Genomic DNA, 19,475 nt, shown 5'->3' with positions numbered 1-19,475 from the left:
TATAAAATCAGGGTTATATCCTTCCACTAAATCTGAATAAATAATCTGAGAAGACTGACTACTTGAATAAGAGCCTGGCATCATGATTAGAGAAAGACTCATTAAGAGCATGTTATATGCAGATAAAACACTACCTTCCTTGCTGAAAGTAAAGAGGACTTGAAGCATTCACTGATGAAAATCAGACTGCAGCCTATATATATATATAAAATCCTCACAACTGGACCAGTAAGAAATATCATAAAAGTGGAAAAAATACTGAAGTTGTCAATGATTCCATTTTACTTGGACCCAATAGAAATTAAATTGTGCATTTAATTGAGCAAATTTGCTGCAAAAGACCTGTTTAAAGCATTAAAAAAATCTCAAACTTTAAACCAAATTATAGTGAAAAGTTAAAAAAAATGTTTAAAAACCAAAAGGGCACTTTGAAGGCTAAGGTGCACCTGACTCAAGCCATTGTATTCTCAGTTGCTTCACATGCATGCAAAAACTAGATAATGAATAAGACAATAATTGATGTGCTTGGAAAAAAAGTGGTAATGAATATGAAATATACCATGTAAATCCAGAAGAACAAACAAATCTGTCTTGGTCCCATACAGCCAAAATACTCCTTAGAAGCAAGAGATGGTGAGACTTGGTCTCACATGTTTTTTTCTATGTTATCAGGAAAGACCAGTTCCTGGAGAGGAACATTATACTTAGTTGTTATTGTTAGGTGTCCTAGCTGACTACAACTCCTAGCCACCCTCTCACCAACAGAGCTGAACCTACTCTCTCCTGTACCACATCCTCACAATCTCTCATATGCTCAAGCCCAATGTAACACGCTCTGTGTCAATCCATCTTGAGGATTGTCCTCTTTTTCTCTGACCTTCCACCTTTCCCAATATGATATCTTTTTCTAAGGGCATAGAGTAAAATGAGGTAAATTCTGAATGAGATGAATTGACACAGTGCTGCAACAATAGGCTCAAATGAAATACTGCAACAATTGTGAGGACAGTAGAATGCTAGGGAGTGTTTCATTTTGTTGCAGGTAGTAACTTTGAGAGGGAATCAAATCAACAGCACCTAAAAGATTTCTTAATTAAGGTCATGTTTACTTCTCTATTGCCTGTTACAGTAATTTCTTTGAACTCATCCCCTTAATTTCTTTTTCACTGTTCTCTGTTAGGAAGATGTATTTTGTGAGTATTTATTAACTTCACTCTTGGTATGAATTCTGGTCTATTCATTCTTGGTCTATTTTTGGAAAAAATACTATTTTTCCTACAAAATATTTCCATTAAGCCAAATATCCCTTATAGTGTTTTACAAGTCCTTTTTTACATATCTTCTTTCCATACTTTAGGAAAGCCACTGGTTCCTAGAGGTTCATTGAATTGCCCAAGGTCATACTTGCAAACCAGTAGGTGGCGTGGCCGAGTTCAAGTATTGTAGCTCGCACTGCAACACGGTTGTTTCCAGGAATCCTGTTAAAGGTCCTGAGGACCAGCTTAGACTGTGTCTTTCATAAATACCATCAAATGACCATTTTTCACATTTTAACAACAAGCAGGACTTTAACCTATAAATTGCTGCTGCTTGCACAAAATTCAGTTACAGATTATTTATATGAACCTTCTTTCTGGGTCTACATTTAAACCTGAAGTTCATTCATTCACGCTTTTTGCTCTTGGCCAGCTTTAGGGCAAGAACTGTATTTGTGAGATTTATCTCTCACTATGAAAAGTTACCACCTGAATGAGATGGATTGACACAACGACTTTGACAATGTGGGCAGCTGTGTCAGACATTAAGCTTGGCTCAGGATAGGGTAGGACTCAGAGTTATTGTTCATAGGATCACTATGAGTCGTAGTCAACTTGATGGCACAGAACAACAGAGCATATGTTGTTGTTGTTATGGGCCATTGAGTCGCTTGCGACTCATAGCGACCCTATGTACAACAGCCCTAAACTCTGCTCTTTCCTGTGCCAATTGCACTGCTGTCTCCCATCCCGATTATCCCTGTCACTGAATCAGTCCACCTCACAGAAGGCCTTCCCCTCCTGCGCTGTCCCTCCACCCTCCCAAGCATGATGTCCTTCTCCAAGGACCGGTCTCTCCTCACAACATGTCCAAAGTATGTTAGATGGAGCCTCAGAGTCCTTGCCTCTAAGGAGCCACCTGGTTTAACCCTTTCCCGGATGAATGTTTGTTTTCCTAGCAGTCCATGGTACTCTCAATACTCTTCTCCAGCACTACAGCTCAAAGGCATCAATTCTCCTTCTGTCCTCCTTGGCCATTGTCCAACTCTCAGATGCATAACAAGTGATAGCAAAGACTGTATCAAATGCACCTTAGTGTCCAGAGAGACACCATTGCTCTTCAGTACTTTGGAGAGGTCCCTAACAGCAGACTTTCCCATGGCAATACGCCTTTTAAATACTAAGAAATGTTTCACGCCACCACTTTAGTTTGAAGGAAATCATGTGATTAGAAAGCTTCTCCACCCCTTCCCTCCTCTCTACTATCTAGACAACTATCAATAGCCTCTAAATATTTTGGTTTAAATAAGGCATCCATGAAACAAATTCCAAGAAAAGAGACTGGAAGACCACCAAATTTGGGTAAAGTACCGAACTGAGATGTAGTGAATGTTCCGAGGGCATAAAAAACTGAGACCTATAGAACAACGATGAAAGTGAAAGTCTTGCTTGCTAAGTAAAAGCAACAAAATTAGGAATAGCTCAAGCTGAGTTTAGAGGAATTATGATCTAGAAGTTTTCTCCTAAGTGTTATCACACATTTATTGCCTTTCAATCTCATTTTTCAGATGAGAAATGGAAGGTTTGAGCCGGGTTTTGACTTGTAACAAGTCACAAGTAGTAAAGGTGGCGATCGAAACAATCTCAGGGTTCTTCACTAAATTCTTCCCAGCAGTTTACCCCCTAGGATATTTAGGCAGTCAATGGGGAGGACTAGCAAGGCTTCTCTAACTGCAGGACTTGGTCTGGACTCCAGGCGGCGCGAGGGAAGGTGGCCGAGGGCGAGAAGTGGGAGGATGCCCCAGCCACGCGCCGGTATAAGAACCTGACTTGTAAATTCGAAAAAGCAGCAACAGCAGCCGCCTGCGTGAAGCCTTCAGTATCCTTACCGCAAGGAGTGGTGGGCGGAGCAAGCGGTCCCGTTCTTCGCTCCCATTGGTTCCCGCGGTAACGGACAGCTATTTGCAGCCAGCTGCTGCCGGTGTCTTAAGAACATCACGACTGCCACACGCCAGCTGATCCCTAGCCCGCGGGGCTCAAGTCCAGCAGAGGCCCCGCGAGAGGGAACCACGCATGCGTGCGGTAAATACGCGGTCTTGACACCCCCCACCCGCCAGCAGAGGAGACGCTCCCTGGGGAACTGCGGGGTAAACCCTTGCGGTCCACAGGACCAAATCCTTTTGCTGTTTCTGCAATTTACCCGTACCCATATCCTTTGTACAAACCGGACTTTTCCAGCCAAATTCTCCTTCGGGCAAAATTTCTTGATGTGCAACTTTAGTCTCTTACACTACAGCTTCATTTTATTTCTCCTAAAATTTCACACACACACACACACACACTCTCTCTCTCTCTCTCTCTCTCTCTATTAGAACAGATTGCGAAATCCTCACTTTCTTCCAGAAATGTGCTGGATGCCCTCCCCTAAACTCTACCATAGATCTCTTGGGTCCTGGCTCATCTCCACACACCATTTCTTCGCTTGCCTCCTTCAGGAAACCTTTCCTGATTAACCCCAGTGGGACTCTAGCCATCCCAATTACTCGGGAGAGAGCTCAAGTCCAAGATGAAGGCAGAGATTCAGGGGCAAAGATGCCCGGAGCCATTCCCGACCCTTGCCTCCCGCTCTGCGAGTCAAGTCAGGCAGTGGTTCGGGGACACAGCTGTATTGGGAAGCGGAGGCTCCTACACAGTAGGAGGAGGGACGTCCCAGGAGTCCCGAGAGCTCTGTCCACGGCGCTCGGCCCCGGCCGGTCAGTCCGCCATGTGGCCCGCCTGGGCCCGCTCCGTGGAAGCCCGAGGGGGCGAGTTAAGGCAGCTTGGCTGGAAGGGAGTGGGGAGTGGGAGTCTGCCGAGTCCCCTCGAAAAGCTGGCTCACTGAGGGGACAGGCTTCTCACCTCCCACTCCTCTCTCCAGACAGGGGGAACGACAGTCAAATAAATAAGCCCGAGCCCTGGGAGGGGCCCCGGGAGACTCTCCCTGGGAGACTCTCCCGAGTCCAGGAAGGCTGGAGGTCCGTAAGAGGGCAAGAGGGAGGTGGTCTGTCCTCAGAGAGGCGTCCACGCCCGCGACTCTGACGGTATTAGGCCCCATTCAAGGCCGGGATCCCTTTAAAAGTTAAAATGGCTGCCGCTCGCGACGGCCGGCTGGGAGGAAGGGCTGACGAGGGGAGCCTTGGGGGGTAACTGGGGCTTCTCTACATCGACCCTCTTCAGGGCTCGGCCCCGGTACCCCTCGGGCCGGCCCAGGTACAGGAGGTGCCTCCCAACACCTCCGGAGTACCTGGAGGGGCCTCCTGAGGGGACTCGAGTGAGTAGGGCGGGTGGTGCCCGGTGAGGGGAAAATGGCAACCTGCGTGTCCCCCCGACCCCTAGGCGAGGCGCGGGCGCGGAGAGCGCGGGCCGGGCGTGGGGTGGCACGCACTTCCCTTCTGGGGGCACGTCGAGCCTCAGCGGCGGGGCGCACTCCCGGGGAAGGGCGCCGGGGCCAGCGAAGAGGGTGGCGGTGGGCGCAGGCTCGGGCGGGAGCGGCCTGGAGGCGAAGGGGACGGGCGGCGGGGGCTCAGCCCCCTTCCTGGACGCCTGCGGCCCGTGCAGGTAGCGCAGCAGTTCCTCCAGGGTGGTGACCTCCACGGCCTGCCCCGGGCAGCCGGGCGGCGGCGGCCTCACCAGCACACGCGGCGCGGGGCCGCCTGCCGGATTCCCGACCCGGGCGCGCCCGGGCCCCTCCTTGGCGTTGTTGCCATTCTGGTTCCATTCCCAGGGCCCCCCGGCTGCGCGGAGGTGCTTGGCGGGCAGCTCTGGGGTGGACTCCGGGGTGGGCAAGCAGGCCAGCTCCGGTGGGGGCACGCCGTCGGGGGGAGGCAGGAAAGTGGTGTAGAGCTGGGGTGTCTGTGCCGCTTCTCCGTCCTTGGACGGCGGTGGGGGGTCTGGGCCCCCGCCGTGGAGCCGGGCCAAACTGCGGAGGGAGAGAGGGCGCGGGAGCCCTGGGGTCTCGATGTCCTTGCTCCGATGTCGGTGGGTGCGGCGACAGGCGCAGGAGACCAGGAGGGCAGAGGCCGAGGCGCCCAGGGCGAAGGCGGCGGCCACACTGGCCAGGAGGAGTGGGATGGGAATGGAACGGGAGGCCGAGGCAGCGGGGAGGTCCCGGCGCACGCCTGCCGACCGAGAGGGAGGAGGGAGGCTCAGCGGGGGGAGGTAGTGCCCGCTGGTGCCGGGTCTAGAGGGCGCAACGGCAAGGATGGAAACCTAACCTCTGGGGTTGCTTTAGCGCCTCAGTGACCTACCTCGGGAACCACTCCCCGTCTCCGCCCCCCACACACAGCCCCTTATTAACACTGCCTCGCACGCAGGCTTGAGTTTGGGCCCGCGGGAGTCCCCCACCAAGCTCTTGTCCGGTAGCCATGCCAAACTCCGCCGCAGCAGGAGGTGGGGCTGAGATGCTAGGATCTGTCCCAGAAGGAGTGGCTCTCAGCAGGCGTTAGTGGACACAGCAAACCAGCCAGTGAGGGCCTTAGAATCCTCCCAGAGTCAGAAGCCGCACACCTCACTCTATCCCTCCCAGCCAGCCCCCTTACCCTGAGTGTGAGCTCCAAGAGTGGAAGACTGGGGCCGGGGTTGGGCATCACTGAGGGGGCTGGGGGTCTCGGGGGAAGGGCCAGGACCCAGAAGCACTGATGACAGAGACCAGGTCAGAGCCAATGAGGCTCATGCTTTCTACCCCAGACACTCATGCAGGAGTCCTCCCTCCCCCACCCCTGAACCCAGGGGTCTTGAACTCCAGCTTCTACTCTTGTTAAGTGTGAGGAAGGGTATCACCATGCAGGAGATTCATCCATTTTGTTCCCAAAGCTATTTATTAAGCACCCTACTATATGCAAGCCACGCCTGGATGGTAGTGACCCTTTTCTTAGGTTCTTTCAGGGTGTGCAGGGTGCTAGTGTACTGTCACGATGGGACACAAACTTGGGAGGCTGGAAGGTGAGAAGGAGAATTTTAGACAAGAAGACTTACCATAAGCAGAATCCCCTGGGCCAGATTGACTCCCAGTAGCTCCATCTATGAAGGGTAAGGAGAGGAAGACAGGGGAAGGGGAAAGCTTCATGAAGAACTGTTGGGGATGACTGTTGGGGTGTCACAGGAGAGAAAGATAAGAGTTCACAACTAGGATGGTATTTTGAATTGAACTCTCCCCCCAAAATGTGTGTTGTAAATACTTGTTAGTGGTTACAATCCCATATGGGAATGGGTTGTCTTAGTTACTTTAATAAGACAGGATCACTTTAACGTGTATTTTGAATCAATCTCTTTAAAAATATAAGATTATTAGGGAGCCCTGGTGGCCTAGTGGCAAAAAGCTGCACTGCAATCCCAGAGATGTGTGGTTTGAATCCACCAGATGCTCTGCTGGAGAAGGAGGGACAATCTCCTCCTGTACCAGTCAGATCCGATTTGATGGTACATGCACAAAAAATAATAAAATTAAAAACAAAAAACTAAAAAAATTTTAAAAAATATAAGATCACATGTAACAAGAAGATAGGGCAAGAGAAATGTCTTGATGCATGAAGATCACCCAGAAGCCCAAAGAAACAAAGATCTTCCTCCTGAACCAACAGAGAGAAAAAGCCTTTTCTCAGAGCTGGCACTCTGAATTCAGATTTCTAACCTCCTGAAGTCTAAAAAGTTAATTTTGTTAAATCAACCCACATGAACACATGTAATGTTTGTTATAGCAGCACTAGATAACAGAGACACTGGCCAACAGTGCCATGTGCTACTATGGCTACATCTGTAGCCACTCCTTTTGTTTACCTTGGCAGTCACCATCTACCAGGACTTCCCGGTCCCCAACACGATCTACATCAGTCCTAGGAAGAAAAGGAGGTGGCTCAGAGCAGTGAGATGTCTTGCTCCCATTCCCTGACCCCGGCCTTTAGCTTCTTAGTGATGGGACCTTTCTCCTCAGGAAATCCAAGAACCCTCACTTACCCACCAGGTCCCCTGATGTCCACACAGCCTCGGGAGCTATGCCATCCACAGTATGGGTCCTGAGAAGCCAGACAGCTCCTAGGAAAAAGAGCCATGTGAAGCTGGGACCTTCGGGACTCTAGCCATGCGAATCACATTCCACTGCCTCTCATTCTCACCCTGACCTGTACAAGGCTGCTAGCCCTTCACTCCTATCCCATCTACTTCAATTCCTATTCATATCCTGATTGCTGCCAATCTTCAAAAAGCTTGAGAAATAAACTTCGCTCCCCCTAACTATCTTCCTCTCCCCAAAGGCCTTTATTTCCAGGAGGTACAGGAAGCTTTCCCAAGAAGGGCCTTGCCTCAAGCCTCTCTCACCTTCGACAGGCCCCATGTCGGGTACAACGGCTGAGAGGGAGGTAGATAATACAGCCAGAAAAAGCCACAAAAAGCCTGTGACCCTCAGGGTCTAGTTCAAGTCCTAGAACCCGCCGAGCTGTTTGGGCTGACCGCTTCCCGCTGCACCTGGAGTGAAACAGAAGGAATCACAGATGGGCAGGTGAGCTGGAGAACAAGCAGCTGAGCACAATCCATAGGCCATAGCCACTTGCCCCCCCCACCCCCCAATGTCCAGTGTTCTCGGTCTCTAATCCATTCTAGAAGCCTATGTCAGAGTTCCCAGCCCATACCCACCACCTTATCAGCCATCTCCCATCTCGCTCCTGGCCTCCAAAAGCCTCACCGGGAGGGACTGTAGGCATCAATCTCTTCCAATAGGATAGGCTCCGTCCCTTCAGATGGTCCCCCTGGAGGCAGCACCTTCAGCACAGTCCCATCATTGGAGCCAAGGAACAGGACTGTGATGTTACTGTGAGGACCTGCCATCCCATCCACAGCTACCTGAGTAAGTAGGGCTCTGCAGGGAAAGGCCTCAGGTCAGGGAAAACAGAAGATTATGTAGAAGCCTGAGTGTCTCAAGGAAAGCCCAAGTGCCCTTGCAATCCCTCTTGGGCATCCCCAGACATCCCAGTGTTTCCTACTTAGTTTTCTCCTGTTTGTTTTCAAAGTTATTCCTTCTACTGAAACAATTTATTTTATGGGTCAGAGAGAAGGAGGAGAAGAGATCAGTGGTCAGTGACTTTTAGCCTCATACCTGCTGGTGAGAGTGATCAGCGGTTGATGTGTAGCAGGTGGCACAGCAGGGTCCAACAGGGGGTGAGCCTTGATGAAAGTCAGGACATCATCAGGGAGGTCTCGAGAAGAAGAGAATGAGGCAGCTCCACCTACTCCTGCACAGGACCCTGGTCTGGTGGGCATGTGGAAGAGGCAGCTTTAGGGCCAGGAGCCTGGGCTCGGGCTCATCCCCACACTGGATTACTTCATTGTATCCTTTGTACCTGGTCCTCCTACACACACTCACACCTTTACTTCTCTGTTGAAACCCTCCAGTTTATCATCCATCTCTTCAAGATTGGATTTGGGCCTGACCTTACCCACTAGAGTCTCCTCCCCAGGCCTTGGACCCTTTACCCACCCGCCTCACAATCCCATCTTATGAACAGACTCTGCTTACTTCTGCCCCACAAAACCCATCCCATCCTAGGTACCTGGGTGAGGGGACCCTATCCTCAGACACAGGGGTCCAGGCCCCATCCAGACTTCTCTGCTCCTTGAACTTGCCCTCAAACCCACGCTCAATATCATCCAGGTAGAAGGCGCAGACTGCAGAGCCAGGGATGCTAGGGGAGCCAGAAAAGGATGCAGGCTAGATGTTGGAAGAGACAGCACAGCTCTTCCCAGGTAAGTAGGAGTTACCCTCTAGGCACTATGTTAGGAGGGTGATACAGGGTAGGGAGCCAGGCTGGGAGCAAGGTGGGCAGGAAAGCAACTTGGAATAGAGCTTCCCCTAACTGTCTCCATTAAGTCATATTTAAGAAGGAAGCTTGGACACTAGCAGGGCAGAGGATAGTCTGGGCCACACTGGTCAGCAGAGTACTGAGTACCAACCTATTGGTCTGGGTGGTGAAGACCCCAAAGAGAGCAGAGCGGCCGTGCAAGTTCACAGGCCCAGTCATGGCCTGGAGGACGTCAAAGTAGAAGGTAGAGTCCCCAGGGACAGAGCAATTCAGCCGCAGCTTCAGAAAAGATGTCCAATGACGGTCCAAGGCTCTAGGTGAGCCACCCATGTCACGCTTACACACACGAGCTACACGAGAGAACTGTACCTGGGGGGAGGAGAATTGCAGGAAGAAAACAACAGTGAAGAGTCCCAGGAGCAGCTGAGTGACAGGAATGTTATTAGGATAAGAAACAAATCTAGCAGATTACAGCAAAGAAGTGTGTTGTCTGGAGGGGCAACCTGGCCCAAGGACAGAGACAGCACGATGTAAAGGCAGAGTGCAGAGGGTGTTACAAGTGTCTAGGGGATTGTATTGTAAAGACTTAGAGCCAGGCCTCTTCCCTGACTCAGACTGGCTCCTGAGTATCCAACAAAACCTTCCAGCTACCCACCCGTATTGACCACCTCCTTACCCTCCCTAGTCGGGCATCCTCCACAGAGACCTCTCGGAAGAAAAAGTAGACATGGTCTCCATGCTCCAAGGCATGGACGAAGTAAGGCTCTGAGGAAGGGAATGACGGAATTGGGAGAAAGGAGAGTATCTATACCTGCTCAGGAACTTTTGGCCCCACACAACCTCTCTCCTTTATATATATGCACACCACCCACACCATCTGCCTGTTCCCTGCCCTGGTCCTCACCCTGCACCTCCTCCCCAGCAGCAGCCACCCATCCCAAGGCCTGCCCTGACCTCGGAGCCACTTGGAGTCGTACTTGGCGGAGCGAAGTGGGGGCTGAGGCCCAAGGCTTCTGTAAACTACTGCATCACTTGCCTGGAAATCTGCAGCTGTGGCTGAGTATAGACTACCCTCTGGAGGGACAAGTAGGGTGAAATTAGAAGGCTCTTCTGGACCTCCCACATCTTATCTAGACCTGACCATGGACCCTATACTGAAGCCCTAAGGGGCTTAGAGAGACCAACTTATGAGAGGGGCTAAAGTGAGAGCTCCCTCCAGCCACATGCCTGCCCCCCACATGCCGAGAGCCATACCTGCAAAGATGGCCACGTTGGACTGGGTGGCATCAAAAGGGCACCGAGCTTGCCCACTCAGCTCCTCACCCTCTTGCTGCAGTGAAGTTATCTGGGGAAGAGGGACCATGTTCTTAGAACTCTTGAGATTCTAGCTCATAGCCTACTTCCTCATATCCTTGTTACCTCCCTTCCCCTCCCTCTCTCTAGATCTTCCTATTTCCCCACCTCAGATCCTGGTCCCCCTTTCCACCAAACTACTTTGAGTCCTCCCCTGCATTTCCACCATGACCCTCCCATCTTCCCCTTTGTACCCCATAGCTGCGGCACACAGGACTGAAGGAGTTTGTTCCACAGGCAAAGAGCGTCTGGGAATCCCAGGGAATGAGAACACGGATGTAGTTATAGCATTCATCCTAGAGAACTCAAAAAAAATTCCAGGTCAGCCCTTGGGACTAGGACCACAGGCCACAGAGAGTAGGGCTGCTTCTGTAGAGCTCATCAGAGCATTAGGAGATAAAATTCCCAACTAAGTCATTGATTAGAGAGTTCTGGCAGCCTAGTAAGGAGTGGTGCTGCAAACTGAAGGCAAATGGTTCAAATCCACCAGTAACTGCAAGGAAAAAGATGGATAATTTCTTCTCATGCTGGAGGGTCAGCTATGAGTCAGTTTGGACTCTATGACACATAACTCATCACTGACTAGCTCTGTGGCTGAGGGCAACTCTTTTGGCCTCTCTGAACCTTACTTTCCTTATCTGATAGTAATAATAGCTATGTCCCAAGGTTTTTGTGTATATGTGTGTGAGAGCGGTGTATTTAAAAGAAGCTAAAAAATCATGAATTCTCTTTTCTTCCTTTCCATTCCTCTGAAGCTTGGGATCAGAGAGATGGGTGGGAAATAGGATGGGTAGAAAACTGCATGAACAAAGTCTGGAGGCAGGGTAGACCTTTTTTCTCCAGAAATTCTCTTGCCGTTGCTCACCGTCAGCTTTCCCCGCACAGCACAGTTCTCCACATCCTGGCTCCTCCAGGTTAGATACTGAAGAGTAAAAGTAGAAAAGGGAGGATTACAGGGCAACCTGGACCCCACCTCACATTATGGCTCCTTTTGGATATTTTCCTCTGACCTACTTAATCTCCATTACACCTTTCTCAGCTTCATTTTCATGCCTTCCCCATGTCCGCCTAGTCTCTTACCTTATTGGGCACTAGCCCCTTTCCTTCTTCTTGGGTTTGAAGATCAAAGGAAAAAACATGATCCCTGAAGGGGTAGGTGGGTAAGGGAAACAGGAATTAGAGTCAAGCTACAGCAAACACCTCCCCCCATCCCCGCTGTGGTCCTAAGTTCCCCACTTGACAATGTTCAGCTTCTCAAAGACAAACAGTATAGAATTGCTGCCCTTTACCCTCCCCTTTACACCTTGGTATTTGTGCTTGGGGTCCAAGCATATCATGTCCCATGGCTTGTGCACCTGCATGTGTCCCCTGCAAGAAGCTGCAGTGGCCATGCAGGTCCCATGTCTGCCCAGGAGCATGCATGTCTTCCCCACAACAATGCTTCGGCCAGTTTACCGGGCGGCCACAAGTAAGGTCCGGTTCAAGGTCAAAAACCTCTGAAAATCCAGCCCAAGTTGTGCAGCTACAGCATCTTCCTCTAACCCCCGGAACCAGGATAATGGGGAGATACCTAGAGGACAGAGGAATACGGTGCTGAGGACAAGGCAGGGTACAACCCTGTGAGGAAGGCTTTAACACTAACTTCATATTACAGGTGAAAAGAAAAGTCATTTGGGAACTTGCATAAATTTATTTAGAATGAAAGTGGCAAAAACCAAAACCTATTTCCATCAAATCCAGGCTCTAGTGACCCTACAGAACAGAGCAGGACCAGACCCTTAACGAGATGGATTGACACGGTGACTGTAGCAATGGCCTCAAGTAAGTCAGCAATTATGAAGATGGAACAGGATACAACAGGGTTCACATCTGTTGTTCATAGGGTCACTGTAGGTTGTACTCAACAACACCTAACAATAACAACAGGGGGTTTTCCAAGGCTGTAAATCTTTACACATCCAGATTGCTCAGCTTCTCCCCTGGATGGCTGGTGGAGTCAAACTGCAAGTCTTCAGATTAGAAGCCTAGCACTTAACTACTGCACTGCCAGACATCCTGAAAAGTAGCAGGCAGGCACCAGGATTCACATCCAAGTTGCTCTGATTCCAGACCTAAATCCAATTATTTCTTGGGCCAGCAATTCCTTTCTCTACTACACTGTAAACTGTCTTTATCTTGCAACATCTGCTCACTGCATTGCTCTCTATATTCAAGACCATTGAAGACAACCCGTACGCACACCACCCTCCCTTCCCCGATTCTCTAAGATTTCTGCCTCCTCTAACCAACTCCAGCATACAACTGACTTGATTATGAAAACTAGTGTCATCAGATCTCATAAGCGAACCTAGAGTTCAGGGATAGTCAATTTAAAATTTATTTATAAAGTACTTAGAACTTCATCTGGCACATATAACTGCTATTCTTATATATCCCTTAACAATTACTTCCAATAACCCAACTGCAGTTTCTTCATCCTCAAAATGACTCTATATCCTGCATATATAACTGGGTTCTACAAACAGGTAAGATTATAGTCAGATATTATAGTTTTATAATTTTTATCATGGTGGAATCAAGGCTTGCTGGTAGCATAAGCAGTTCAAAGAGAGTTAAGAGGTGTTGAAAAATTCTCAACTGTTTCCAGGGTTTCATTTTGTAGCTAGTAATAATAATAGCAAATATATATAAAACATTTAGTTTGTGCCAGGCAGTGTTCTTAGCACTTTACACATATTACCTCGCTTAATCCCTAAATAACACTATGAGGTGAAAAACACAAACAAACAAACAAAACACAAAAACCCCACAACAATCTATTATTATTTTCATTTTGCAGAGGAAAAAAACAGGCAAAATGAAAAAAAAAATAAACCCAGCAACCCCTCCATTGTCAATAAGTAGATTCTGATTCATAGTAACTCATAGTAAAATTAGGCTTCTGAGGCTGTATTTACAGGAGGAGAATGTCCATCTTTGTCCTGAGGAGCAGGTGGAGGATTTGAATTGCCAGCCCTCGCTTAGCAATACATTACACACTATGACACCAGGGCTCCTTTATTCTCATTTTGCAGATGAGGAAACTAAGGCAAAAAGAAGTGCAATAACTTGACCAAGGTCACACAGGTAGTGAGAAGTTTAGCAGAGATTCAAAGTTGCTAAACTTTGGTCTAGCTGAGAGTCATGTTCTTAACCAAGCCACCAAATGACACAACCTCTAAGTGACCAAACTAAGCCCAGGGATGTGGCCGGTGGTGCAGCACTCTACCTGCCTATTCCTCTCTGCTGGCCAGGCTCTTAACTTGTTTGAGCCTGAGGGTCTTCCAGCACCTAGCCTTTCACACAGATCTCAGTCTGTAATAACTGAGTGAAGTGGGGACAGGGTACCAGGAAACTCACCTTGCAGGTCAGAGATCAGCAGAGGGAGGGGGTCCTGGGGGAAGGCAGCCTGAGTATGGGGCAGTGAGAGCAGCAGCAGAAGTAGTAGCAAGGGCATGAAGTAGGGGGCACGGGGCATCCTGTGTGGGGCAGCTCAGGCCCCAGGGGGTGCCCCCTCACCCATATGCTGGCCCTGAAGGGAAGACAGAGGAAAGTGAGAGAGGAGCCAAGTTTCCCTCAGTCCTGACTTGAGCAGGCCTTCTCTGGTCTATCCCCAGAAGACCCTGTGGGGTGAGGGAAAGAGTGCTCTCCCTGGCACTGCCTCAGTCCAAGCCGGCTGTCACCATCACTCAAGGCCCTTCCTGTTCTAACTGGCCCATACTGGCTGGTATGAGGATGGCTGGTGATGACCCCAGGTAAGGACAGGACACACCCGCTCCCCCTCCCAGCCTTCTCACTCACCCTTCTCTCTTCTGACTGGGTCTGGGACATTCGGTAGGTGACACCTCCTGGCCCCCCTCTTGCTAACCCCTTCTCAGCTATAATTAGACACTGAAGTCTTAAAATTATAAATAGTGACTCCTTGGCACTGGGAGGAGGAGGGCACCATGTCTGTCTGCCCCTCCCTTGCAGACCCTCACAGCAGGCTGGGAGCAATGAGGGCACTAGGCCCAGGGAGAGGCAGCTGTGAGGTAGCTGCTCCCTAAGGTTGATGAAGAATCTAGGGGAAGGGGCGGCTTGGGGTTCACTGCCCTAGTCTAAGCTTCTGCTTCAGGGTTCTTCCCACTTCTGGGAAAAAGCTAGGAAAGGGGGGTGTGGAGGGGGGCTATCTTAGCCAAAAATGAATCTGCATCAAAGTCAGATCAGAGGCTAAATTTAGCCCTGCTGCAGCTGTCTCCCGGACCACTGTGCCCCTTCCCAGCCTCTCTAGCCCCCTTGCTCATTCCCAGGCTCCTAAGAACCAATGTATGTACTTGGGGGGGGGAAGAATAGGCCCACCCCCTATAAGGAGCTGGGAATAGAATGGGCTATATGGATGAAGGGAAATGGCCCCTTTCCCTTTTTTTCCTCATCAAGCTGCTGCTGCAATTGAAATATAAATAATTCAATGACAGACAGGCAATTGTGGCCCAAAGTCCAGGAAAATATGGATATGGTGGAAGGGATGATTAGACATGCATCTTTCCCACCCTTCAGCTTTCTACGGCCAGCTGACCCAGGCTGAGACCCACAATAAGAGGTGTCTGCCAGCTTCCTGCCTTTCCCTGAAATTGAAAGGAGTAGGCTCCGGAAATCAGGTCATAAAGGGTGAGAATCATTTCTTTCTGTGAACAGCTAACCCGTTCCCTCCCCCATCATGTGTCCTAAAGGAGAGGCTCTGGGGTTCCCTGCCCAACTCCCTCTCATGTTCCCAACAATTCCACTCTTGAGCTAGAATCCAAATACACCCCCCCAATCCAGCGTCACTGGTGGGGATGCTGACGTCAGGGGGGCCCCAGGAGAGCTGGAGGAGGGGAAGGGTTAGGAACACCTAATGATGACCCCCTCCCCAGGGGCTGAGCTGCCAGCCAGCTAACGACCCTCTGGTGTTGAGAGGCCCTAGTCTCCCTCCCTCTCCCTCCACCATTTTTCCGGATGCTGTTGCTCCCAAGAGAAGAAAAAGGGACACAGCTTGTCTCCTAGTCTCCCCCTTCGGCCCCCCCCAAGTTGCCCTGGGCAACTGGTATCTTCACCTTGGAAACAACTTTGTTCTCTGGCAATTGGGGAGAGCAGCTAGACCCTCTTCCTGCTCCCTTGTCACAGCTGCTTCCATTCCCTGCCCTCAGGAATTGTTGCCATTGTCTTACCTGGGGTGGTTACTCCGTTAGGGGTCTGAGGGGAATAGGAGATCTCTGACCTGATGGAAGAAGGGACAGAAGAGGGGAAGAGGCAGTTATACCTCCCATATCACTTCCCTTTAAAGTAAATGTGAAAATTTAGGAATGTCTGCTGAGGCTAAGGTAAGGAAGGAAGATAATTCCCTGGAAGTTGGAAAGCCTCTGACACTGAGTTTAGTTACAAAAGTGGGGCCAATTCATACCCAGGTCTGGGTCCAGGGTTGGTCCCTAACTGGGAAGTCCTAGAGTTGGAGGACCAGCATCGAGAAATGGGGTGACTGGAGGTGTTTATGGGGCACAACGACCACTCCCACATTAAAACCTTCAGAATCTAGCGCCTTCTTAGCTGGGGACAATAGAGGCTAATTTGCATCTCATTTACATGCTCTTCATTTCCAGGCAAAATGCTCTGATAGCAGCACCCACCGCCCCTACCTTCTTCCCTGAGAGAGCACCCTCCTATCTAGTCTCCTTCCTCCACCCCCACCACAGGCTGGATTACCTGGCCTCTAAGAACTCAAGGTTGGCCTGGCCTTGCCTCCCTCCCACTGTGATACACCTTTAAAAGGGCTTACCATAGCTGCTCTTGGGGAACAGCAGCTGGCTGCCCAAGACCCACCCCTGCTCTGGAGAAAGGCTCTCAGTGCTCTAGGATCAATGCCAGCTGCTTCTTACTCCCAATTTGAAGGAAGTAAGGGAGACCTGGCCATCCTTTCTCTCCTCAGAACTGCTCTCCCAGTAGGAGGAGGAAACAGCCCATCTCTCCTCCCAGGCCCCTATGGCCACCTCTTGGGAGTGGCCGGGTCAAAGGCAGAGTATGGTAGGGACTGGGGAAGGGACAGAGAAGGAGTCCAGGCTGGGGACAATAGCAGGAAGCCCTCGCTGGTCGCTCGCCAATCCGTCAGTCCACCTTCCTGGAGGGCAGGGGGTGCCAAGGGGCGCCTGAACGCGTTCTCTTCTCGAAGACATTTCCCCCACCCCTAGCTCTCAGCCGTAGACTCCGCACCTACCAACCTTCACACCCAAACCCCCAAGGAGGATAAGCCAGGCGTCCAGAGCCGGGGAGTCAGGGGCTCCACGGGTCTCCCCCCTCCCTGGCTCGGAGCTCCGAGGAGGGGCGGCTAGCAGGGTAGCAGTCTGGGCCGGGACCGGGTCCCAGAGCCACGTTAGCGGGAGGAGGGGCTGAAGGGGCCAGCAGGCGCAGACCGAGTGGGGATGGGGCGGGGGTGGGAGAGCGGAGGCGGGTCTCGGAGGCCACAGAAACAGGGCCAGAGGCTGAGGATCGACGAGGGCGGGCCCGGGGCCAGCGCCGAGCGGGGTCTGCGGGCTTGCGACGCGGTTGCAGGCTCGACCCGCCTCCTTGTGCCATCTCTATCTAACAAAGCTCCGGGCTGAGAAGGTGATAGAGGAGGGGAGCTGGTATCAGTGTTTCCTGGAGACCCCATTCCCTGACTCCGTGCCAAAGCCCGAAGCCCCGAGGATTGCTCAGATTCCCGCTAGCACAAGGACAACAGAGCTGCCGTGACTCCAGGATCCGGAACGAGGCGCCCCCCCTTCTCATTCTTTCAGGGGCACTAAGAGGGTCTGGTTCTCAGCTGCTCTCGTAGCCTTAGTTTCACTGCCGTGGTGGGAAGGTGAGAAGCGACAGGGTTTGCCTCTATGCGCGCCTCAAAGAATCCCCTTTAGCGCTCCAGGATTGGGACGCGACCCAGCGAAAGCCCAGCACGAACAGGCGCCCAGACCTTGCGCTCGAAAGTGTAGCGCTGGGGTTCGGCCACTGGCCCCCTCTCCCTCCACACACCTCAACTCCGCGGGCCCTCCACCAGCCAGCGCACGGCGCGCTGACACCCTTTCCAGTCCCTCCTGTCTACACTTTGGAGGGTTGTCCCTGGGCAGCGGCGCCCCGTCCCTCCCCGCCTCCCTGCAGCCTCAGCGGTGCCTGGGGTACTTGCTCAGAGATCCAGGTCAGTGAGATCGAGATTCAAGCGGATTGGCAGGGGCCCCGCGCTGCTTCGAGTTCACAATCCGTGGATGGTGCTCTGATAAGATGCAAGGAGCGTCCGAATTTGGTAGAGCTTGGATCTCGGTGCCCAGTGCTGTCTAGTAGGCAGAGCCCAGGGTCTGAGTTGCAGCCCTACTCCCGCCGCGGCTCCGCGGAGGAAAACAATGCGACCGCCCGGAGCTCTGGGCCGGGCCCTGGGCGCCCCGCCCGCCTCCTGGCCGGACCCACCTCCCGCCCGCCCCACGGCCGCAGCAACTAATCCCGCCTTCGAAGACTGACTAGACACCACCCCCTCGGCACCTTTCGGCCAATAGAACAGCTCTGGGAGCCAGGAGCACCGCCCACTAAAGGGCCAAGATGGGAGGGTGCACTGGAGACCCAGAGATAGGAGAGTGGATAAAGACCCAGGGACAGACGCTGAGACCCAGACAGAAGAGGCAGGCACAGAAGCTGAGACAGGTTGACACAGCGGGCTCACATGAGTTAACAAAGAGAAGCCCCGGTGGGGGGTGATCTCAGAGAAAGAGGAGGGGAAGCTGAGAAGGGAGGCAGGAAACCGAGTAGAGGATGGAGCTCAGCTAGGTTGGACGGGGCGCGACCCTCCCTCCTTTCACTGCCTGGATAACTTTGGATACTCTCCTTTCTAGGAATCTTTCCTATCTCCTACTCGAGCCCAAACTATTCTTCCTTTTTATTCTCTTTTATCTTAACTGCCTTATTTCCCCCCATGTGCCACTTCCGGTTCATCATGCACCCAAAAGTGGGCCTAGCATGCGGCTGAGAACTTGAGGCTTGGGAAAAGAAGAGAGTCACCAGTTCCTAACCCCCACTCCTTCCAAAGCAGAATGAACCTAAGCCAGCAGTGAAGAAGCCAAGGAAGTCAGGGTGGCTAGGGAACAGGCTGTTGTTTGATGGAAAAGGGCAAGTGAGAAAGCTGAAGCCAAGAGAGATGTGGAGACTGAGACAAACTGACCCAGAGGATGACACAGAAAAAGGAGAGAGAGAGAGAGAGAGAGAAAGAAAGTTACCCTCCTTTGTATCTAACCCCACAGCCTCTCTGCCCAGACACAGGATTGAGGATGTCTCAACTTTCCCAAGAGGATCCTGGTCATCCCTTCAAAGAGCTAAACTGCTCCTTCTCCAGCCCTATGCTTTATAAAGACCCTTTGATTCTGGGAATGTCACTGTGGAATGTCTACCTCAGACAGCACTGTTCCGCTCCCACCTTAGGGGTGGCTGCTATGATTCTTTCCTGTGTGGGGTTGTGACAAAAGACATTTGTGAAATTCCTAAGAAAGTGGGTAGCCTAGCAGACACTGGTATTCTTAGTTTATATGAGTGGGCACTTCCTTCTCTCCAGTCTGGTCTCTGGACAGGAGGAAAGGAGGAGCAGGGATTAGTCACTTTTAGGTCAGCCTTCAATCAGTATAGCATCACCAATGAGCTAAGCCTTAGTAAGCAAGACACATACCTATACAAACACCAAGAGATACACACATGGATGGAATTTTAGGTGGACCAGTGAGATAAAAGGTCAGAAACACTAAAATGGCATCTGTGCAAGATTACTGAGGGATGAGAAACAATTAGGCAAGAATCATGGCAATGTGTATGAAAAGAAACAGTGATTTCAATGGATAAATAAAAAGACACTGTTCCTACTGCTTGGAACTTGTGGAGAAAATCATAGTCCCATTGATTGGAGTATTTATAAATTCAGGATCACCAAGCTTGGGAAACTATCATTTCCCAATCCCTCCAAGTGACTATTTCAAGCTTC

At 51.1% G+C, this 19,475-nt stretch overlaps 1 protein-coding gene across 3 annotated transcripts; it reads right to left on the bottom strand.

Moving 5' to 3' along the window:
- Window positions 1-4,367: 4,367 nt before the first annotated feature.
- Window positions 4,368-14,009, bottom strand: SEMA6C (sema domain, transmembrane domain (TM), and cytoplasmic domain, (semaphorin) 6C). Of its 3 annotated transcripts, XM_006900113.1 has the most exons (18): window positions 13,838-14,009; window positions 11,894-12,008; window positions 11,519-11,582; window positions 11,304-11,360; window positions 10,633-10,734; window positions 10,340-10,430; window positions 10,040-10,159; window positions 9,762-9,850; window positions 9,237-9,454; window positions 8,837-8,968; window positions 8,383-8,535; window positions 7,972-8,145; window positions 7,608-7,754; window positions 7,248-7,325; window positions 7,071-7,126; window positions 6,270-6,314; window positions 5,834-5,929; window positions 4,368-5,413 (listed from the first exon to the last, which is right to left on the bottom strand). In XM_006900113.1, the coding sequence occupies exons 1-18, from the start codon at window positions 13,953-13,955 to the stop codon at window positions 4,368-4,370; spliced, it is 2,901 nt and encodes a 966-aa protein (XP_006900175.1). In that variant the 5' UTR covers window positions 13,956-14,009. The 3 variants fall into 3 exon arrangements, with proteins under 3 accessions (XP_006900175.1, XP_006900176.1, XP_006900177.1); XM_006900114.1 differs by lacking the exon at window positions 5,834-5,929; XM_006900115.1 differs by lacking the exon at window positions 10,040-10,159 and having other exon boundaries at window positions 13,838-13,955.
- Window positions 14,010-19,475: the final 5,466 nt, after the last annotated feature.

The sequence above is a fragment of the Elephantulus edwardii genome, unplaced genomic scaffold (genome assembly GCF_000299155.1).
Source record: "Elephantulus edwardii isolate Elephantulus edwardi_28Jun2011 unplaced genomic scaffold, EleEdw1.0 scaffold00273, whole genome shotgun sequence".
NCBI lineage: Eukaryota > Metazoa > Chordata > Mammalia > Macroscelidea > Macroscelididae > Elephantulus > Elephantulus edwardii.
This window is presented reverse-complemented; position numbering and strand designations above follow the sequence as displayed.

Coding starts and splice junctions, on each gene's coding strand:
- SEMA6C (XM_006900113.1), bottom strand. CDS start 13,955: ATGCCCCGTGCCCCCTACTTCATGCCCTTGCTACTACTTCTGCTGCTG. Junction 9,851..10,039: donor CGACTCCAAGTGGCTCCGAG/GTCAGGGCAGGC, acceptor TCCCTTCCTCAG/AGCCTTACTTCGTCCATGCC. Junction 8,969..9,236: donor TTCACCACCCAGACCAATAG/GTTGGTACTCAG, acceptor TGGCTCCCCTAG/CATCCCTGGCTCTGCAGTCT.